Source organism: Phyllobates terribilis, unplaced genomic scaffold, assembly GCF_046119375.1.
Source record: "Phyllobates terribilis strain yellow unplaced genomic scaffold, ASM4611937v1 Scaffold_9__5_contigs__length_417890890, whole genome shotgun sequence".
In the NCBI taxonomy this organism is placed as follows: domain Eukaryota; kingdom Metazoa; phylum Chordata; class Amphibia; order Anura; family Dendrobatidae; genus Phyllobates; species Phyllobates terribilis.
This window is the reverse complement of record NW_027362769.1, coordinates 407,875,031-407,901,084: the sequence shown is the minus strand read 5'-3', so window position 1 is coordinate 407,901,084 and position 26,054 is coordinate 407,875,031. Positions and strand designations below refer to the sequence as shown.

General features: G+C 43.5%; 1 protein-coding gene and 1 long non-coding RNA gene across 3 annotated transcripts in view; one reads left to right on the top strand and one right to left on the bottom strand.

Annotated features, from left to right (window-relative positions):
- Window positions 1-26,054, bottom strand: part of LOC141162650 (uncharacterized) — a 155,592-nt gene that overhangs the window by 12,811 nt on the left and 116,727 nt on the right. Inside the window, exon 3 of the mRNA XM_073648980.1 lies at window positions 23,836-23,909. Coding sequence (XP_073505081.1) covers window positions 23,836-23,909 — 74 coding nt within the window. The remainder of the gene's footprint in view (window positions 1-23,835; window positions 23,910-26,054) is intronic.
- LOC141162651 (uncharacterized) overlaps window positions 1-26,054 on the top strand; it is a 70,739-nt gene that overhangs the window by 11,441 nt on the left and 33,244 nt on the right. The gene's annotated exons all lie outside the window — the stretch shown is intronic.

Below are 26,054 nucleotides of genomic sequence, written 5' to 3'. Positions count from 1 at the left end.
CAAATGATGATCAGACACATGATTATTGCACAGGTGTGATATATCCAGATGATGATCAGACACATGATTATTGCACAGGTGTGACATATCCAGATGATGATCAGACACATGATTATTGCACAGGTGAGACATATCCAGATGATGATCAGACACATGATTATTGCACAAGTGTGATATATCCAGATGATGATCAGACACATGATTATTGCAGAGCTGAATATATATTTCATATATATTCAGCTCTGGCTGGGAATAGCACGCGTGCTGGGTCACGCGTGCAATAGATTTTAAGTGCAATAATTACAAGTGCAGTTAGACCATGGCAGTTGGACAGGGCAGGAGACAGGTAAGGTGCATAAAATTTTCATACAAACATGCTTCTTGGTCAGTCATATTGCATTATGCATTAGTCTTATCAATCTGCTTTTTATTTGTTTTCACTGCTGCTCTCTCACATCTCGCCCGCCCTTCAAAACATTCTGTGCACTCTCTCTATATCAGCCCCTCCCTTCTCCCCTCTCCCATGTATAACTCTGAGGCTCTACTGACATTCCTCACCCACTGCAAACCATCCTCTACCTCCATACAGCATTCAAAACGTTCATACAAATCATTAGACCACCTGATCTTTCTCTTCTTTCTCCTTTTACTAGTCGCAGGCGACATCTCCCCCAACCCTGGGCCCCCCTCCACTAGCGTACACCACTCTCCTCCAGCTGCATATAGAAACCCTGCTAATCTTATTAACGTTCAGTGCAGGCCCTCTCCTATTGATTTCCATTGCGCTCTCCGGAACGCACGGTCTGTGTGTAACAAACTAACTTACATCCATGATTTTTTCCTCTCTAATTCTCTTAACCTTCTGGCTATCACAGAAACCTGGATTCAGCAGCTAGACACCACCGCTGCTGCTGCTCTCTCGTTTGGTGGGCTGAAATTTTCACATACCGCCAGACATGGCAACAGACAGGGTGGAGGTGTTGGTCTGCTCCTTTCCTCACAATGTGCTTTCCAGGTCATCCCCCCGGTTCCCTCACTTATGTTTCCTTCCTTTGAAGTCCACACCATCAGACTCTTTAAACCCTTCTCCCTGCGAGTGGCAGTCGTGTATCGCCCTCCAGGCTCCGCCCGCCAGTTCTTGGATCACTTTGCCACCTGGCTTCCTCACTTTCTATCCTGTGACATCCCCACCCTCATCATGGGCGACTTTAACATCCCCATCGATGACCCCCTCTCCCAATCTGCCTCTCATCTACTTTCTCTAACTTCTTCATTCCGTCTCTCACAGTTTACGAATTCTCCTACCCATGAAGACGGGAACACTCTGGACCTGTTTTTTTCCAGTCTCTGCTTGCTGGATGACTTTACCAACTTTCCTCTCCCGCTCTCTGACCACAACCTTCTCTCCTTCTCTGTTAAGAATTGTCTCCTCACCCGGGACACCCCCACTTACCACACTTATAGGAATACACGTACCATTAATACCCAGCAGCTTATGGACAATCTCCACACATCTTTAGCCCCCATCTCCTCATTCTCCTGTCCAGACTTGGCATTGTCACACTACAACAATACACTGAAGAGCGTCCTAGATGAAGCAGCTCCTTCTACTCGCAGAAAGATCCGACACAGACAACGGCAGCCCTGGCACACGATGCAAACACGCTTTCTTCAACGTTGCTCGAGGTGTGCTGAGCGTCAGTGGAGAAAATCTCTTTTAGCAGAGGACTTCATCCACTATAAATTCATGCTCAAAACCTATAACTCTGCCCTTCATCTGGCCAAACAATCCTACTTCACCACCCTCATCACTTCAATGTCCAACAACCCAAAACGACTTTTCGAAACCTTAAACTCCCTCCTGAAACCTAAAGCACAGGCCCCCACCACCAACCTCAGCAGTGAGGATCTGGCCACTTATTTCTTGGAAAAAATCAACCACATCCATCAGGACATCTCAGCCCAATCTCCTCAGTGCCTGGATCCCCTTCCCTACCGCACTTCAAGCTCACTAGCCATCTTTGAGCCTGTCACAGAAGAAGAGGTTACCCAGCTCCTCGCTTCTTCTCGGCCTACAACCTGCAACAGTGACCCCATTCCTTCACATCTCCTGCAGTCCCTCTCACCGGTGGTCACCACTCACCTGACTAAAATATTTAACCTCTCTCTTTCGTCAGGTATCTTTCCCTCATCATTCAAACATGCCATCATAACCACTTTACTTAAAAAGCCATCCCTGGACCAGAACTGCACTGCTAACTATAGACCTGTCTCTAATCTTCCCTTCATCTCTAAACTCCTGGAATGCTTGGTCCACTCCCGTCTAATCCGCTATCTCTCAGATAACTCTCTCCTCGACCCTCTACAATCTGGTTTCCGCTCCTTACACTCCACTGAAACTGCCCTCACTAAAGTCTCTAACGATCTACTAACAGCCAAATCCAAAGGTCACTGCTCCCTGCTGATTCTCCTGGATCTCTCTGCAGCATTTGACACTGTGGATCACCAGCTCCTCCTCACTATGCTCCGCTCTATAGGCCTCAAGGAAACCGTTCTCTCCTGGTTCTCCTCCTACCTCTCTGACCGCTCCTTCACTGTATCTTTTGCCGGCTCCTCTTCCCCTCCTCATCCCCTTACTATCGGGGTTCCTCAGGGCTCAGTCCTAGGCCCCCTCCTCTTCTCTCTATACACTGCCCCTATTGGACAAACAATCAGCAGATTTGGGTTCCAGTATCATCTCTATGCTGACGACACCCAACTATACACTTCTTCCCCTGACATCACCCCTACCCTAATACAAAACACCAAGGATTGTTTATCTGCTGTGTCTAGCATCATGTCCTCCCTCTATCTCAAATTGAATCTCTCCAAAACTGAACTTCTTGTGTTTCCCCCCTCTAGTAACCTAACTCTACCTAATATCGAAATTACCTTGGAGGGGTCAACCATAACTCCCAAGCAGCACGCCCGCTGCCTTGGGGTCATATTCGACACTAACCTTTCCTTTACTCCCTATATCCGATCACTCACTCGCTCTTGTCACCTGCATCTTAAAAACATCTCCAGAATCCGACCTTTTCTCACTTTGGAAACTGCTAAAACTCTTCCTGTCGCTCTTATTCACTCTCATCTGGACTACTGCAACTCTCTTCTGATCGGTCTCCCTCTTACCAAAATTTCCCCTCTCCAATCTGTCCTGAATGCGGCAGCCAGGTTCGTATTTATGTCCAGCCGCTTCACCGATGCCTCCACCTTGTGCCAGTCATTACACTGGTTACCCATTCACTACAGGGTCCAATATAAACTCATTGCTCTCACCCACAAAGCTCTCTACAGTTCTGCACCACCTTATATCTCCTCGCTCATCTCAGTCTATCGTCCTACACGTGCCCTCCGTTCCACAAATGACCTAAGGCTAACATCCCCCATAATCCGAACCTCACACCTCCGTCTCCAAGACTTCTCTCGTGCTGCACCAGTTCTCTGGAATGCTCTACCCCAGACGATCCGATTGATGCCTAGCCCCGATGTCTTCAAGCGCGCTTTAAAAACCCATCTCTTTAAACAAGCCTACCACCTCAACTACTCAGTAAACTAACTTTCCCCTGTTCCCTCCTAAATACTATTCAGAATCTGCACCCTACTGTTCATCTGTTTCTACACCCTCCATGCACTCGATAACTGCACTCGGTAATTGAGTATTGCACTTTAACATACAGGCTGATGACCGGATCATACAGCTTTATATGATAATCCCGACTTATTATAATTGCCAGACCTGAAATAACAAGCACTTTCCACCTATTGTGTCCCCCCATTTCCATGTAGATTGTAAGCTTGCGAGCAGGGACCTCACTCCTGATGTAACTGTTAAACTGTCTCACCTTGTATTGAATTTATTGTTTGTACATGTCCCCGCTTAATTGTAAAGTGCTGCGGAATATGTTGGCGCTATATAAATAAAAATTATTATTATTATTATTATTACAGGTGTGGCATCTCCAGATGCTGATCAGACACATGATTATTGCACAGGTGTGGCATCTCCAGATGATGATCAGACACATGATTATTGCACAGGTGTGACATATCCAGATGATGATCAGAAACATGATTATTGCACAGGTGTGACATATCCAGATGATGATCAGACACATGATTATTGCACAGGTGTGACATATCCAGATGATGATCAGACACATGATTATTGCACAGGTGTGACATATCCAGATGATGATCAGACACATGATTATTGCACAGGTGAGACATATCCAGATGATGATCAGACACATGATTATTGCACAGGTGTGACATATCCAGATGATGATCAGACACATGATTATTGCACATGTGTGACATATCCAGATGATGATCAGACACATGATTATTGCACAGGTGTGACATATCCAGATGATGATCAGACACATGATTATTGCACAGGTGTGACATATCCAGATGATGATCAGACACATGATTATTGCACAGGTGAGACATATCCAGATGATGATCAGACACATGATTATTGCACAGGTGTGATATATCCAGATGATGATCAGACACATGATTATTGCACAGGTGTGACATATCCAGATGATGATCAGACACATGATTATTGCACAGGTGAGACATATCCAGATGATGATCAGACACATGATTATTCCACAGGTGTGATATATCCAGATGATGATCAGACACATGATTATTGCACAGGTGTGACATATCCAGATGATGATCAGACACATGATTATTGCACAGGTGTGATATATCCAGATGATGATCAGACACATGATTATTGCACAGGTGTGACATATCCAGATGATGATCAGACACATGATTATTGCACAGGTGAGACATATCCAGATGATGATCAGACACATGATTATTCCACAGGTGTGATATATCCAGATGATGATCAGACACATGATTATTGCACAGGTGTGACATATCCAAATGATGATCAGACGCATGATTATTGTACAGGTGTGGCATGTCCAGATGATGATCAGACATATGATTATTGTACAGGTGTGGCATATCCAGATGATGATCAGACACATGATTATTGCACAGGTGTGACATATCCATATGATGATCAGACGCATGATTATTGTACAGGTGTGGCATGTCCAGATGATGATCAGACGCATGATTATTGTACAGGTGTGAGATATCCATATGATGATCAGACATATGATTATTGCACAGGTGTGACATATCCAGATGATGATCAGACACATGATTATTGCACGGGTGTGACATATCCAGATGATGATCAGACACATGATTATTGCACAGATGTGACATATCCAGATGATGATCAGACACATGATTATTGCACAGGTGTGATATATCCAAATGATGATCAGACACATGATTATTGCACAGGTGTGATATATCCAGATGATGATCAGACACATGATTATTGCACAGGTGTGACATCTCCAGATGATGATCAGGCACATGATTATTGCACAGGTGTGACATATCCAGGTGCTGATCAGACACATGATTATTACACAGGTGTGACATATCCAAATGATGATCAGACACATGATTATTACACAGGTGTGGCATCTCCAGATGATGATCTGACACATGATTATTGCACAGGTGTGGCATGTCCAGATGATGATCAGACATATGATTATTGTACAGGTGTGGCATGTCCAGATGATGATCAGACGCATGATTATTGCACAGGTGTGGCATATCCAGATGATGATCAGACACATGATTATTGCACAGGTGTGACATATCCAGATGATGATCAGACACATGATTATTGCACAGGTGTGACATATCCAGATGATGATCAGACACATGATTATTGCACAGGTGTGATATATCCAGATGATGATAAGACGCATGATTATTGCACAGGTGTGGCATATCCAGATGATGATCAGACACATGATTATTGCACAGGTGTGATATATCCAAATGATGATCCGACGCATGATTATTGCACAGGTGTGGCATATCCAGATGATGATCAGACACATGATTATTGCACAGGTGTGATATATCCAGATGATGATCAGACACATGATTATTGCAGAGCTGAATATATATTTCATATATATTCAGCTCTGGCTGGGAATAGCATGCGTGCTGGGTCACGCGTGCAATAATTACAAGTGCAGTTAGACCATGGCAGTTGGACAGGGCAGGAGACAGGTAAGGTGCATAAAATTTTCATACAAACATGCTTCTTGGTCAGTCATAGTGCATTATGCATTAGTCTTATCAATCTGCTTTTTATTTGTTTTCACTTCTGCTTTCTCACAACTCACCCGCCCTTCAAAACATTCTGTGCACTCTCTCTATATCAGCCGCTCCCTTCTCCCCTCTCCCATGTATAACTCTGAGGCTCTACTGACATTCCTCACCCACTGCAAACCATCCTCTACCTCCATACAGCATTCAAAACGTTCATACAAATCATTAGACCACCTGATCTTTCTCTTCTTTCTCCTTTTACGAGTCGCAGGCGACATCTCCCCCAACCCTGGGCCCCCCTCCACTAGCGTACACCACTCTCCTCCAGCTGCATATAGAAACCCTGCTAATCTTATTAACGTTCAGTGCATGCCCTCTCCTATTGATTTCCATTGCGCTCTCTGGAACGCACGGTCTGTGTGTAACAAACTAACTTACATCCATGATTTTTTCCTCTCTAATTCTCTTAACCTTCTGGCTATCACAGAAACCTGGATTCAGCAGCTAGACACCACCGCTGCTGCTGCTCTCTCGTTTGGTGGGCTGAAATTTTCACATACCGCCAGACATGGCAACAGACAGGGTGGAGGTGTTGGTCTGCTCCTTTCCTCACAATGTGCTTTCCAGGTCATCCCCCCGGTTCCCTCACTTATGTTTCCTTCCTTTGAAGTCCACACCATCAGACTCTTTAAACCCTTCTCCCTGCGAGTGGCAGTCGTGTATCGCCCTCCAGGCTCCGCCCGCCAGTTCTTGGATCACTTTGCCACCTGGCTTCCTCACTTTCTATCCTGTGACATCCCCACCCTCATCATGGGCGACTTTAACATCCCCATCGATGACCCCCTCTCCCAATCTGCCTCTCATCTACTTTCTCTAACTTCTTCATTCCGTCTCTCACAGTTTACGAATTCTCCTACCCATGAAGACGGGAACACTCTGGACCTGGTTTTTTCCAGTCTCTGCTTGCTGGATGACTTTACCAACTTTCCTCTCCCGCTCTCTGACCACAACCTTCTCTCCTTCTCTGTTAAGAATTGTCTCCTCACCCGGGACACCCCCACTTACCACACTTATAGGAATACACGTACCATTAATACCCAGCAGCTTATGGACAATCTCCACACATCTTTAGCCCCCATCTCCTCATTCTCCTGTCCAGACTTGGCATTGTCACACTACAACAATACACTGAAGAGCGTCCTAGATGAAGCAGCTCCTTCTACTCGCAGAAAGATCCGACACAGACAACGGCAGCCCTGGCACACGATGCAAACACGCTTTCTTCAACGTTGCTCGAGGTGTGCTGAGCGTCAGTGGAGAAAATCTCTTTTAGCAGAGGACTTCATCCACTATAAATTCATGCTCAAAACCTATAACTCTGCCCTTCATCTGGCCAAACAATCCTACTTCACCACCCTCATCACTTCACTGTCCAACAATCCAAAACGACTTTTTGAAACCTTAAACTCCCTCCTGAAACCTAAAGCACAGGCCCCCACCACCAACCTCAGCAGTGAGGATCTGGCCACTTATTTCTTGGAAAAAATCAACCACATCCATCAGGACATCTCAGCCCAATCTCCTCAGTGCCTGGATCCCCTTCCCTACCGCACTTCAAGCTCACTAGCCATCTTTGAGCCTGTCACAGAAGAAGAGGTTACCCAGCTCCTCGCTTCTTCTCGGCCTACAACCTGCAACAGTGACCCCATTCCTTCACATCTCCTGCAGTCCCTCTCACCGGTGGTCACCACTCACCTGACTAAAATATTTAACCTCTCTCTTTCGTCAGGTATCTTTCCCTCATCATTCAAACATGCCATCATAACCACTTTACTTAAAAAGCCATCCCTGGACCAGAACTGCACTGCTAACTATAGACCTGTCTCTAATCTTCCCTTCATCTCTAAACTCCTGGAACGCTTGGTCCACTCCCGTCTAATCCGCTATCTCTCAGATAACTCTCTCCTCGACCCTCTACAATCTGGTTTCCGCTCCTTACACTCCACTGAAACTGCCCTCACTAAAGTCTCTAACGATCTACTAACAGCCAAATCCAAAGGTCACTGCTCCCTGCTGATTCTCCTGGATCTCTCTGCAGCATTTGACACTGTGGATCACCAGCTCCTCCTCACTATGCTCCGCTCTATAGGCCTCAAGGAAACCGTTCTCTCCTGGTTCTCCTCCTACCTCTCTGACCGCTCCTTCACTGTATCTTTTGCCGGCTCCTCTTCCTCTCCTCGTCCCCTTACTATCGGGGTTCCTCAGGGCTCAGTCCTAGGCCCCCTCCTCTTCTCTCTATACACTGCCCCTATTGGACAAACAATCAGCAGATTTGGGTTCCAGTATCATCTCTATGCTGACGACACCCAACTATACACTTCTTCCCCTGATATCACCCCTACCCTAATACAAAACACCAAGGATTGTTTATCTGCTGTGTCTAGCATCATGTCCTCCCTCTATCTCAAATTGAATCTCTCCAAAACTGAACTTCTTGTGTTTCCCCCCTCTAGTAACCTAACTCTACCTAATATCGAAATTACCTTGGAGGGGTCAACCATAACTCCCAAGCAGCACGCCCGCTGCCTTGGGGTCATATTCGACACTAACCTTTCCTTTACTCCCTATATCCGATCACTCACTCGCTCTTGTCACCTGCATCTTAAAAACATCTCCAGAATCCGACCTTTTCTCACTTTGGAAACTGCTAAAACTCTTACTGTCGCTCTTATTCACTCTCATCTGGACTACTGCAACTCTCTTCTGATCGGTCTCCCTCTTACCAAAATTTCCCCTCTCCAATCTGTCCTGAATGCGGCAGCCAGGTTCGTATTTATGTCCAGCCGCTTCACCGATGCCTCCACCTTGTGCCAGTCATTACACTGGTTACCCATTCACTACAGGGTCCAATATAAACTCATTGCTCTCACCCACAAAGCTCTCTACAGTTCTGCACCACCTTATATCTCCTCTCTCATCTCAGTCTATCGTCCTACACGTGCCCTCCGTTCCACAAATGACCTAAGGCTAACATCCCCCATAATCCGAACCTCACACCTCCGTCTCCAAGACTTCTCTCGTGCTGCACCAGTTCTCTGGAATGCTCTACCCCAGACGATCCGATTGATGCCTAGCCCCGATGTCTTCAAGTGCGCTTTAAAAACCCATCTCTTTAAACAAGCCTACCACCTCAACTACTCAGTAAACTAACTTTCCCCTGTTCCCTCCTAAATACTATTCAGAATCTGCACCCTACTGTTCATCTGTTTCTACACCCTCCATGCACTCGATAACTGCACTCGGTAATTGAGTATTGCACTTTAACATACAGGCTGATGACCGGATCATACAGCTTTATATGATAATCCCGACTTATTATAATTGCCAGACCTGAAATAACAAGCACTTTCCACCTATTGTGTCCCCCCATTTCCATGTAGATTGTAAGCTTGCGAGCAGGGACCTCACTCCTGATGTAACTGTTAAACTGTCTCACCTTGTATTGAATTTATTGTTTGTACATGTCCCCGCTTAATTGTAAAGTGCTGCGGAATATGTTGGCGCTATATAAATAAAAATTATTATTATTATTATTATTACAGGTGTGGCATCTCCAGATGCTGATCAGACACATGATTATTGCACAGGTGTGGCATCTCCAGATGATGATCAGACACATGATTATTGCACAGGTGTGACATATCCAGATGATGATCAGACACATGATTATTGCACAGGTGTGACATATCCAGATGATGATCAGACACATGATTATTGCACAGGTGTGACATATCCAGATGATGATCAGACACATGATTATTGCACAGGTGTGACATATCCAGATGATGATCAGACACATGATTATTGCACAGGTGAGACATAGCCAGATGATGATCAGACACATGATTATTGCACAGGTGTGATATAGCCAGATGATGATCAGACACATGATTATTGCACAGGTGTGACATATCCAGATGATGATCAGACACATGATTATTGCACAGGTGAGACATATCCAGATGATGATCAGACACATGATTATTCCACAGGTGTGATATATCCAGATGATGATCAGACACATGATTATTGCACAGGTGTGACATATCCAGATGATGATCAGGCACATGATTATTGCACAGATGTGACATATCCAAATGATGATCAGACGCATGATTATTGTACAGGTGTGGCATGTCCAGATGATGATCAGACATATGATTATTGTACAGGTGTGGCATATCCAGATGATGATCAGACACATGATTATTGCACAGGTGTGACATATCCATATGATGATCAGACGCATGATTATTGTACAGGTGTGGCATGTCCAGATGATGATCAGACGCATGATTATTGTACAGGTGTGAGATATCCATATGATGATCAGACATATGATTATTGCACAGGTGTGACATATCCAGATGATGATCAGACACATGATTATTGCACGGGTGTGACATATCCAGATGATGATCAGACACATGATTATTGCACAGATGTGACATATCCAGATGATGATCAGACACATGATTATTGCAGGTGTGATATATCCAAATGATGATCACACAAGATTATTGCACAGGTGTGATATATCCAGATGATGATCAGACACATGATTATTGCACAGGTGTGACATCTCCAGATGATGATCAGGCACATGATTATTGCACAGGTGTGACATATCCAGGTGCTGATCAGACACATGATTATTACACAGGTGTGACATATCCAAATGATGATCAGACACATGATTATTACACAGGTGTGGCATCTCCAGATGATGATCTGACACATGATTATTGCACAGGTGTGGCATGTCCAGATGATGATCAGACATATGATTATTGTACAGGTGTGGCATGTCCAGATGATGATCAGACGCATGATTATTGTACAGGTGTGAGATATCCATATGATGATCAGACACATGATTATTGCACAGGTGTGGCATGTCCAGATGATGATCAGACACATGATTATTGTACAGGTGTGGCATGTCCAGATGATGATCAGACACATGATTATTGTACAGGTGTGAGATATCCATATGATGATCAGACACATGATTATTGCACAGGTGTGACATATCCAGATGATGATCAGACACATGATTATTGCAGAGGTGTGACATCTCCAGATGATGATCAGACACATGATTATTGCACAGGTGTGACATATCCAGATGATGATCAGACGCATGATTATTGTACAGGTGTGGCATGTCCAGATGATGATCAGACGCATGATTATTGTACAGGTGTGAGATATCCAGATGATGATCAGACACATGATTATTGCACAGGTGTGACATATCCAGATGATGATCAGACATATGATTATTGCACAGGTGTGACATATCCAGATGATGATCAGACACATGATTATTGCACGGGTGTGACATATCCAGATGATGATCAGACACATGATTATTGCACAGATGTGACATATCCAGATGATGATCAAACACATGATTATTGCACAGGTGTGATATATCCAGATGATGATCAGGCACATGATTATTGCACAGGTGTGACATATCCAGGTGCTGATCAGACACATGATTATTACACAGGTGTGGCATCTCCAGATGCTGATCAGACACATGATTATTGTACAGGTGTGGAATATCCAGATGATGATCTGACACATGATTATTGCACAGGTGTGGCATGTCCAGATGATGATCAGACATATGATTATTGTACAGGTGTGGCATGTCCAGATGATGATCAGACGCATGATTATTGTACAGGTGTGAGATATCCATATGATGATCAGACACATGATTATTGCACAGGTGTGACATATCCAGATAATGATCAGACACATGATTATTGCACAGGTGTGACATATCCAGATGATGATCAGACACATGATTATTGTACAGGTGTGACATATCCAGATGATGATCAGACACATGATTATTGTACAGGTGTGACATATCCAGATGATGATCAGACACATGATTATTGTACAGGTGTGGCATGTCCAGATGATGATCAGAAGCATGATTATTGTACAGGTGTGACATATCCAGATGATGATCAGACGCATGATTATTGTACAGGTGTGGCATGTCCAGATGATGATCAGACACATGATTATTGTACAGGTGTGGCATGTCCAGATGATGATCAGACACATGATTATTGTACAGGTGTGAGATATCCATATGATGATCAGACACATGATTATTGCACAGGTGTGACATATCCAGATGATGATCAGACACATGATTATTGCACAGGTGTGACATCTCCAGATGATGATCAGACACATGATTATTGCACAGGTGTGACATATCCAGATGATGATCAGACACATGATTATTGCACAGGTGTGACATATCCAGATGATGATCAGACGCATGATTATTGTACAGGTGTGGCATGTCCAGATGATGATCAGACGCATGATTATTGTACAGGTGTGAGATATCCAGATGATGATCAGACACATGATTATTGCACAGGTGTGACATATCCAGATGATGATCAGACATATGATTATTGCACAGGTGTGACATATCCAGATGATGATCAGACACATGATTATTGCACGGGTGTGACATATCCAGATGATGATCAGACACATGATTATTGCACAGATGTGACATATCCAGATGATGATCAGACACATGATTATTGCACAGGTGTGATATATCCAGATGATGATCAGGCACATGATTATTGCACAGGTGTGACATATCCAGGTGCTGATCAGACACATGATTATTACACAGGTGTGGCATCTCCAGATGCTGATCAGACACATGATTATTGTACAGGTGTGGAATATCCAGATGATGATCTGACACATGATTATTGCACAGGTGTGGCATGTCCAGATGATGATCAGACATATGATTATTGTACAGGTGTGGCATGTCCAGATGATGATCAGACGCATGATTATTGTACAGGTGTGAGATATCCATATGATGATCAGACACATGATTATTGCACAGGTGTGACATATCCAGATAATGATCAGACACATGATTATTGCACAGGTGTGACATATCCAGATGATGATCAGACACATGATTATTGTACAGGTGTGACATATCCAGATGATGATCAGACACATGATTATTGTACAGGTGTGACATATCCAGATGATGATCAGACACATGATTATTGTACAGGTGTGGCATGTCCAGATGATGATCAGACGCATGATTATTGTACAGGTGTGACATATCCAGATGATGATCAGACGCATGATTATTGTACAGGTGTGGCATGTCCAGATGATGATCAGACACATGATTATTGTACAGGTGTGGCATGTCCAGATGATGATCAGACACATGATTATTGTACAGGTGTGAGATATCCATATGATGATCAGACACATGATTATTGCACAGGTGTGACATATCCAGATGATGATCAGACACATGATTATTGCACAGGTGTGACATCTCCAGATGATGATCAGACACATGATTATTGCACAGGTGTGACATATCCAGATGATGATCAGACACATGATTATTGTACAGGTGTGGCATGTCCAGATGATGATCAGACGCATGATTATTGTACAGGTGTGAGATATCCATATGATGATCAGACATATGATTATTGCACAGGTGTGACATATCCAGATGATGATCAGACACATGATTATTGCACGGGTGTGACATATCCAGATGATGATCAGACACATGATTATTGCACAGATGTGACATATCCAGATGATGATCAGACACATGATTATTGCACAGGTGTGATATATCCAAATGATGATCAGACACATGATTATTGCACAGGTGTGATATATCCAGATGATGATCAGACACATGATTATTGCACAGGTGTGACATCTCCAGATGATGATCAGGCACATGATTATTGCACAGGTGTGACATCTCCAGATGATGATCAGGCACATGATTATTGCACAGGTGTGACATATCCAGGTGCTGATCAGACACATGATTATTACACAGGTGTGACATATCCAAATGATGATCAGACACATGATTATTACACAGGTGTGGCATCTCCAGATGATGATCTGACACATGATTATTGCACAGGTGTGGCATGTCCAGATGATGATCAGACATATGATTATTGTACAGGTTTGGCATGTCCAGATGATGATCAGACGCATGATTATTGTACAGGTGTGAGATATCCATATGATGATCAGACACATGATTATTGCACAGGTGTGGCATGTCCAGATGATGATCAGACACATGATTATTGTACAGGTGTGGCATGTCCAGATCATGATCAGACACATGATTATTGTACAGGTGTGAGATATCCATATGATGATCAGACACATGATTATTGCACAGGTGTGACATATCCAGATGATGATCAGACACATGATTATTGCACAGGTGTGACATCTCCAGATGATGATCAGACACATGATTATTGCACAGGTGTGACATATCCAGATGATGATCAGACGCATGATTATTGTACAGGTGTGGCATGTCCAGATGATGATCAGACGCATGATTATTGTACAGGTGTGAGATATCCAGATGATGATCAGACACATGATTATTGCACAGGTGTGACATATCCAGATGATGATCAGACATATGATTATTGCACAGGTGTGACATATCCAGATGATGATCAGACACATGATTATTGCACGGGTGTGACATATCCAGATGATGATCAGACACATGATTATTGCACAGATGTGACATATCCAGATGATGATCAGACACATGATTATTGCACAGGTGTGATATATCCAGATGATGATCAGGCACATGATTATTGCACAGGTGTGACATATCCAGGTGCTGATCAGACACATGATTATTACACAGGTGTGGCATCTCCAGATGCTGATCAGACACATGATTATTGTACAGGTGTGGAATATCCAGATGATGATCTGACACATGATTATTGCACAGGTGTGGCATGTCCAGATGGTGATCAGACATATGATTATTGTACAGGTGTGGCATGTCCAGATGATGATCAGACGCATGATTATTGTACAGGTGTGAGATATCCATATGATGATCAGACACATGATTATTGCACAGGTGTGACATATCCAGATAATGATCAGACACATGATTATTGCACAGGTGTGACATATCCAGATGATGATCAGACACATGATTATTGTACAGGTGTGACATATCCAGATGATGATCAGACACATGATTATTGTACAGGTGTGACATATCCAGATGATGATCAGACACATGATTATTGTACAGGTGTGGCATGTCCAGATGATGATCAGACGCATGATTATTGTACAGGTGTGACATATCCAGATGATGATCAGACGCATGATTATTGTACAGGTGTGGCATGTCCAGATGATGATCAGACACATGATTATTGTACAGGTGTGGCATGTCCAGATGATGATCAGACACATGATTATTGTACAGGTGTGAGATATCCATATGATGATCAGACACATGATTATTGCACAGGTGTGACATATCCAGATGATGATCAGACACATGATTATTGCACAGGTGTGACATCTCCAGATGATGATCAGACACATGATTATTGCACAGGTGTGACATATCCAGATGATGATCAGACACATGATTATTGCACAGGTGTGACATATCCAGATGATGATCAGACGCATGATTATTGTACAGGTGTGGCATGTCCAGATGATGATCAGACGCATGATTATTGTACAGGTGTGAGATATCCAGATGATGATCAGACACATGATTATTGCACAGGTGTGACATATCCAGATGATGATCAGACATATGATTATTGCACAGGTGTGACATATCCAGATGATGATCAGACACATGATTATTGCACGGGTGTGACATATCCAGATGATGATCAGACACATGATTATTGCACAGATGTGACATATCCAGATGATGATCAGACACATGATTATTGCACAGGTGTGATATATCCAGATGATGATCAGGCACATGATTATTGCACAGGTGTGACATATCCAGGTGCTGATCAGACACATGATTATTACACAGGTGTGGCATCTCCAGATGCTGATCAGACACATGATTATTGTACAGGTGTGGAATATCCAGATGATGATCTGACACATGATTATTGCACAGGTGTGGCATGTCCAGATGATGATCAGACATATGATTATTGTACAGGTGTGGCATGTCCAGATGATGATCAGACGCATGATTATTGTACAGGTGTGAGATATCCATATGATGATCAGACACATGATTATTGCACAGGTGTGACATATCCAGATAATGATCAGACACATGATTATTGCACAGGTGTGACATATCCAGATGATGATCAGACACATGATTATTGTACAGGTGTGACATATCCAGATGATGATCAGACACATGATTATTGTACAGGTGTGACATATCCAGATGATGATCAGACACATGATTATTGTACAGGTGTGGCATGTCCAGATGATGATCAGACGCATGATTATTGTACAGGTGTGACATATCCAGATGATGATCAGACGCATGATTATTGTACAGGTGTGGCATGTCCAGATGATGATCAGACACATGATTATTGTACAGGTGTGGCATGTCCAGATGATGATCAGACACATGATTATTGTACAGGTGTGAGATATCCATATGATGATCAGACACATGATTATTGCACAGGTGTGACATATCCAGATGATGATCAGACACATGATTATTGCACAGGTGTGACATCTCCAGATGATGATCAGACACATGATTATTGCACAGGTGTGACATATCCAGATGATGATCAGACACATGATTATTGTACAGGTGTGGCATGTCCAGATGATGATCAGACGCATGATTATTGTACAGGTGTGAGATATCCATATGATGATCAGACATATGATTATTGCACAGGTGTGACATATCCAGATGATGATCAGACACATGATTATTGCACGGGTGTGACATATCCAGATGATGATCAGACACATGATTATTGCACAGATGTGACATATCCAGATGATGATCAGACACATGATTATTGCACAGGTGTGATATATCCAAATGATGATCAGACACATGATTATTGCACAGGTGTGATATATCCAGATGATGATCAGACACATGATTATTGCACAGGTGTGACATCTCCAGATGATGATCAGGCACATGATTATTGCACAGGTGTGACATCTCCAGATGATGATCAGGCACATGATTATTGCACAGGTGTGACATATCCAGGTGCTGATCAGACACATGATTATTACACAGGTGTGACATATCCAAATGATGATCAGACACATGATTATTACACAGGTGTGGCATCTCCAGATGATGATCTGACACATGATTATTGCACAGGTGTGGCATGTCCAGATGATGATCAGACATATGATTATTGTACAGGTTTGGCATGTCCAGATGATGATCAGACGCATGATTATTGTACAGGTGTGAGATATCCATATGATGATCAGACACATGATTATTGCACAGGTGTGGCATGTCCAGATGATGATCAGACACATGATTATTGTACAGGTGTGGCATGTCCAGATCATGATCAGACACATGATTATTGTACAGGTGTGAGATATCCATATGATGATCAGACACATGATTATTGCACAGGTGTGACATATCCAGATGATGATCAGACACATGATTATTGCACAGGTGTGACATCTCCAGATGATGATCAGACACATGATTATTGCACAGGTGTGACATATCCAGATGATGATCAGACGCATGATTATTGTACAGGTGTGGCATGTCCAGATGATGATCAGACGCATGATTATTGTACAGGTGTGAGATATCCAGATGATGATCAGACACATGATTATTGCACAGGTGTGACATATCCAGATGATGATCAGACATATGATTATTGCACAGGTGTGACATATCCAGATGATGATCAGACACATGATTATTGCACGGGTGTGACATATCCAGATGATGATCAGACACATGATTATTGCACAGATGTGACATATCCAGATGATGATCAGACACATGATTATTGCACAGGTGTGATATATCCAGATGATGATCAGGCACATGATTATTGCACAGGTGTGACATATCCAGGTGCTGATCAGACACATGATTATTACACAGGTGTGGCATCTCCAGATGCTGATCAGACACATGATTATTGTACAGGTGTGGAATATCCAGATGATGATCTGACACATGATTATTGCACAGGTGTGGCATGTCCAGATGGTGATCAGACATATGATTATTGTACAGGTGTGGCATGTCCAGATGATGATCAGACGCATGATTATTGTACAGGTGTGAGATATCCATATGATGATCAGACACATGATTATTGCACAGGTGTGACATATCCAGATAATGATCAGACACATGATTATTGCACAGGTGTGACATATCCAGATGATGATCAGACACATGATTATTGTACAGGTGTGACATATCCAGATGATGATCAGACACATGATTATTGTACAGGTGTGACATATCCAGATGATGATCAGACACATGATTATTGTACAGGTGTGGCATGTCCAGATGATGATCAGACGCATGATTATTGTACAGGTGTGACATATCCAGATGATGATCAGACGCATGATTATTGTACAGGTGTGGCATGTCCAGATGATGATCAGACACATGATTATTGTACAGGTGTGGCATGTCCAGATGATGATCAGACACATGATTATTGTACAGGTGTGAGATATCCATATGATGATCAGACACATGATTATTGCACAGGTGTGACATATCCAGATGATGATCAGACACATGATTATTGCACAGGTGTGACATCTCCAGATGATGATCAGACACATGATTATTGCACAGGTGTGACATATCCAGATGATGATCAGACACATGATTATTGCACAGGTGTGACATATCCAGATGATGATCAGACGCATGATTATTGTACAGGTGTGGCATGTCCAGATGATGATCAGACGCATGATTATTGTACAGGTGTGAGATATCCAGATGATGATCAGACACATGATTATTGCACAGGTGTGACATATCCAGATGATGATCAGACATATGATTATTGCACAGGTGTGACATATCCAGATGATGATCAGACACATGATTATTGCACGGGTGTGACATATCCAGATGATGATCAGACACATGATTATTGCACAGATGTGACATATCCAGATGATGATCAGACACATGATTATTGCACAGGTGTGATATATCCAGATGATGATCAGGCACATGATTATTGCACAGGTGTGACATATCCAGGTGCTGATCAGACACATGATTATTACACAGGTGTGGCATCTCCAGATGCTGATCAGACACATGATTATTGTACAGGTGTGGAATATCCAGATGATGATCTGACACATGATTATTGCACAGGTGTGGCATGTCCAGATGGTGATCAGACATATGATTATTGTACAGGTGTGGCATGTCCAGATGATGATCAGACGCATGATTATTGTACAGGTGTGAGATATCCATATGATGATCAGACACATGATTATTGCACAGGTGTGACATATCCAGATAATGATCAGACACATGATTATTGCACAGGTGTGACATATCCAGATGATGATCAGACACATGATTATTGTACAGGTGTGACATATCCAGATGATGATCAGACACATGATTATTGTACAGGTGTGACATATCCAGATGATGATCAGACACATGATTATTGTACAGGTGTGGCATGTCCAGATGATGATCAGACGCATGATTATTGTACAGGTGTGACATATCCAGATGATGATCAGACGCATGATTATTGTACAGGTGTGGCATGTCCAGATGATGATCAGACACATGATTATTGTACAGGTGTGGCATGTCCAGATGATGATCAGACACATGATTATTGTACAGGTGTGAGATATCCATATGATGATCAGACACATGATTATTGCACAGGTGTGACATATCCAGATGATGATCAGACACATGATTATTGCACAGGTGTGACATCTCCAGATGATGATCAGACACATGATTATTGCACAGGTGTGACATATCCAGATGATGATCAGACACATGATTATTGCACAGGTGTGACATATCCAGATGATGATCAGACGCATGATTATTGTACAGGTGTGGCATGTCCAGATGATGATCAGACGCATGATTATTGTACAGGTGTGAGATATCCAGATGATGATCAGACACATGATTATTGCACAGGTGTGACATATCCAGATGATGATCAGACATATGATTATTGCACAGGTGTGACATATCCAGATGATGATCAGACACATGATTATTGCACGGGTGTGACATATCCAGATGATGATCAGACACATGATTATTGCACAGATGTGACATATCCAGATGATGATCAGACACATGATTATTGCACAGGTGTGATATATCCAGATGATGATCAGGCACATGATTATTGCACAGGTGTGACATATCCAGGTGCTGATCAGACACATGATTATTACACAGGTGTGGCATCTCCAGATGCTGATCAGACACATGATTATTGTACAGGTGTGGAATATCCAGATGATGATCTGACACATGATTATTGCACAGGTGTGGCATGTCCAGATGATGATCAGACATATGATTATTGTACAGGTGTGGCATGTCCAGATGATGATCAGACGCATGATTATTGTACAGGTGTGAGATATCCATATGATGATCAGACACATGATTATTGCACAGGTGTGACATATCCAGATAATGATCAGACACATGATTATTGCACAGGTGTGACATATCCAGATGATGATCAGACACATGATTATTGTACAGGTGTGACATATCCAGATGATGATCAGACACATGATTATTGTACAGGTGTGACATATCCAGATGATGATCAGACACATGATTATTGTACAGGTGTGGCATGTCCAGATGATGATCAGACGCATGATTATTGTACAGGTGTGACATATCCAGATGATGATCAGACGCATGATTATTGTACAGGTGTGGCATGTCCAGATGATGATCAGACACATGATTATTGTACAGGTGTGGCATGTCCAGATGATGATCAGACACATGATTATTGTACAGGTGTGAGATATCCATATGATGATCAGACACATGATTATTGCACAGGTGTGACATATCCAGATGATGATCAGACACATGATTATTGCACAGGTGTGACATCTCCAGATGATGATCAGACACATGATTATTGCACAGGTGTGACATATCCAGATGATGATCAGACACATGATTATTGCACAGGTGAGACATATCCAGATGATGATCAGACACATGATTATTGCACAGGTGTGACATATCCAAATGATGATCAGACACATGATTATTGCACAGGTGTGATATATCCAGATGCTGATCAGACACATGATTATTGCACAGGTGTGACATATCCAGATGATGATCAGGCACATGATTATTGCACAGGTGTGACATCTCCAGATGCTGATCAGACACATGATTATTGCACAGGTGTGACATATCCAGATGCTGATCAGACACATGATTATTGCACAAGTGACTCAGACTGGCAACAAAACTGCACACTAAAATGTGCAGCTTTACAGTATTGGAGGGTCTAGGGGAGTCAGAAAGCCAGTCAGTATCTGGTGTAATCACCATTTGCCTCACGCAGTGCACCACATCTCCTTCACATAGAGCTGATCAGGTGGTTGATTGAGGCCTGTGGATTGCTGCTCTGCTCCTCTTCAATGTCCAGAGTTGCTGGATATTGTCAGGAACTTGGGCACGCTGTCGTAGACGCCGATCCAGAGCATTCCAAACATGATCAATGGGTGACATGTCCGCTGAGTATGCTGCTAGACCTGGGATATTTTCAGCTTTCAGGAATTGTGTACAAATCCTTGCAACATGGGGCCGTGCATTATCACGTGGCAACATGAGGTGATGGTCGTGGATGAACGGCACAACAATGGTCCAAATGATCTTGTCACGGTATCTCTGTGCTTTCAAAATGGCATCAATAAAATGCATAACATAGACCTGCCCATGCCATAACACCACCTCCACCATGGGCCACTGGATTCACAACTTTGACATCAGCAGACCGCTCACCCACACAACGCCATACACCCAGTCCGCCATCTGCCCTGTATAGTGAAAAACGGGATTCATTCATGAAGAGAACACCTCTCCAGTGTGGCAGACGCCACCGAATGGGAGCATTTGCCCACTCAAGTCAGTTACGATGACAAACTGCAGTCAGATGGAGACACAGATGAGGACGATGAGCTGCAGTCAGCTGGAAACCTTGATGAGGACGACGAGCCTAAGGCACAACTGTGCAATAATCATGGTGTCTATACAGCACTGGATATGCCACACCTGTGAGGTGGACGGATTATCTCGGCAGAGGAGACAATCTCACTAACACAGATCTAGACACGTGTGATCAATATTAGAGAGAAAAAGACCCTTTCCTCTCAAATATTGTTCACAACTTTATGCAAAATTAAATGAAAAATGGGATAAAAAACAAGTGTTGCGATAATATTTTTGGTGTGTGTGTATTATAATGGGTGTATGTAAATACAGAAAAGTTCCATTTTGGATGTGTTGCCTCTTTTTTTCGATTTTTAAAACTTTGATAGGAAACTTTGCCAGTTTCCTTCGGTGAGCATTTCACACATTTAGTCAGTGCTACTGTTTTTTTTCTGGATTTATATATATACAGAGCCCCAGTTCTCAGGATCAGTGGGGGTCTCAGAAGTTGGACCACCAGCAATCAAGAAATTGTCATCTATTCCACGGCTAGGGGATATTCTTTTAAAGACTATAGGTTCTTTAAACCGCACAAGGATCAACTTATTAAAGATTTTAAGCTTTAATATAAAAATATACAGTGCTCACAATAAATATATATAACATGATAAAAATAAAACGACACACAAATATGCAAAACAGTTATACAATAAAAAGGAAGAAAATAACAGAAATACCTAAATGTTTCTGTCTGCAGTTATCATCTGTTTTCCTGAGGGAAGGAGAAGTGAATTATGGAGCACATCAGCCCCCACATATGAACCCTTTCTCTTTGTATCACCCAGATTTTTATAGTTCTGACCATAGACTCATATATCCAGGATGACCCTGATTGACTTATTCAAAGGTTGTCTATGAATGGACGATGAGCCAAGTTGTGGCATTTCAAATACCTGTGTCTTCCCCCTCCCATCCTCTATATACAGTATATAGACAATAGGAAATATTCCTTCTAGTTACAACCATCTGCTAGATCTGTGAAGTTGCCATGTTTGATATCTCTACATACTATCAGGAAATTTCCCCTTGTGGTCCTAAGTCCTGCATAAGAGCATGCAGATGCTATATCCTTTGTGTGGAGGCAATGTGTGGATGCATATTAAACAGTTGTTTTATTGACATTATAGTTGACGTTACAATCATATACTTCCTTCACAGGGGGTTATAATATAAAGCTGGAGGGGTATATGTGCCAGGACTGCTTTTTTGTCTTAGTCCGGCCCTGGCTACTGCAGTCTGATAGCTTATATGTTGGTCCTCAGAGACCATCATTAGAGTAATGTAGATGTAAGAAGAAACATGGCAGGGAAGTTTTCTGAGAAAGGCTGACCTTTCTTTCTGTTTTTTAATACTTTCTAAGGATCTGACCTGCCGTGACACATTGATGCTGTATCTGTATTTGCAGGGGGAGCACTTACTTGTTAGCTGCTTAGCATTATCAAACATGTATTTTAGCTCTTCCTTTAGATCAGGAGTTGGAGAGTTTTTCACACTAAATAAAAAAGAAATAAAAAACAAACAATCAATCGACCCAATGTTTATATAGTACATTTATATCGCATGACTACAGGGGTGCAGAGGTAGTGGTGAGCACTATGACTATAGGGGTGCAGAGGTAGTGGTGAGCACTATGACTATAGGGGTGCAGAGGTGGCGGTGAGCACTATGACTATAGGGGTGCAGAGGTGGAGGTGAGCACTATGACTATAGGGGTGCAGAGGTGGCGGTGAGCACTATGACTATAGGGGTGCAGAGGTGGTGGTGAGCACTATGACTATAGGGGTGCAGAGGTGGAGGTGAGCACTATGACTACAGGGGTGCAGAGGTGGTGGTGAGCACTATGACTATAGGGGTGCAGAGGTGGCGGTGAGCACTATGACTATAGGGGTGCAGAGGTGGCGGTGAGCACTATGACTATAGGGGTGCAGAGGTGGTGGTGAGCACTATGACTATAGGGGTGCAGAGGTGGAGGTGAGCACTATGACTATAGGGGTGCAGAGGTGGAGGTGAGCACTATGACTATAGGGGTGCAGAGGTAGTGGTGAGCACTATGACTATAGGGGTGCAGAGGTAGTGGTGATCACTATGACTATAGGGGTGCAGAGGTAGTGGTGAGCACTATGACTATAGGGGTGCAGAGGTAGTGGTGAGCACTATGACTATAGGGGTGCAGAGGCAGCGGTGAGCACTATGACTATAGGGGTGCAGAGGTAGTGGTGAGCACTATGACTATAGGGGTGCAGAGGTAGTGGTGAGCACTATGACTATAGGGGTGCAGAGGTGGAGGTGAGCACTATGACTATAGGGGTGCAGAGGTGGTGGTGAGCACTATGACTATAGGGGTGCAGAGGTGGCGGTGAGCACTATGACTATAGGGGTGCAGAGGTGGTGGTGAGCACTATGACTATAGAGGTGCAGAGGTGGCGGTGAGCACTATGACTATAGGGGTGCAGAGGTGGTGGTGAGCACTATGACTATAGGGATGCAGAGGTGGCGGTGAGCACTATGACTATAGGGGTGCAGAGGTGGCGGTGAGCACTATGACTATAGGGGTGCAGAGGTGGTGGTGAGCACTATGACTATAGGGGTGCAGAGGTAGTGGTGAGCACTATGACTATAGGGGTGCAGAGGTGGCGGTGAGCACTATGACTATAGGGGTGCAGAGGTGGCGGTGAGCACTATGACTATAGGGGTGCAGACGTGGTGGTGAGCACTATGACTATAGGGGTGCAGAGGTGGAGGTGAGCACTATGACTATAGGGGTGCAGAGGTAGTGGTGAGCACTATGACTATAGGGGTGCAGAGGTGGAGGTGAGCACTATGACTATAGGGGTGCAGAGGTAGTGGTGAGCACTATGACTATAGGGGTGCAGAGGTAGTGGTGATCACTATGACTATAGGGGTGCAGAGGTAGTGGTGAGCACTATGACTATAGGGGTGCAGAGGTAGTGGTGAGCACTATGACTATAGGGGTGCAGAGGCAGCGGTGAGCACTATGACTATAGGGGTGCAGAGGTAGTGGTGAGCACTATGACTATAGGGGTGCAGAGGTAGTGGTGAGCACTATGACTATAGGGGTGCAGAGGTGGAGGTGAGCACTATGACTATAGGGGTGCAGAGGTGGAGGTGAGCACTATGACTATAGGGGTGCAGAGGTGGAGGTGAGCACTATGACTATAGGGGTGCAGAGGTGGAGGTGAGCACTATGACTATAGGGGTGCAGAGGTGGAGGTGAGCACTATGACTATAGGGGTGCAGAGGTAGTGGTGAGCACTATGACCATAGGGGTGCAGAGGTGGCGGTGAGCACTATGGCTATAGGGATGCAGAGGTGGAGGTGAGCACTATGACTATAGGGGTGCAGAGGTAGTGGTGAGCACTATGACTATAGGGGTGCAGAGGTAGTGGTGAGCACTATGACTATAGGGGTGCAGAGGTGGAGGTGAGCACTATGACTATAGGGGTGCAGAGGTAGTGGTGAGCACTATGACTATAGGGGTGCAAAGGTAGTGGTGAGCACTATGACTATAGGGGTGCAAAGGTAGTGGTGAGCACTATGACTATAGGGGTGCAGAGGCGGAGGTGAGCACTATGACTATAGGGGTGCAGAGGTAGCGGTGAGCACTATGACTATAGGG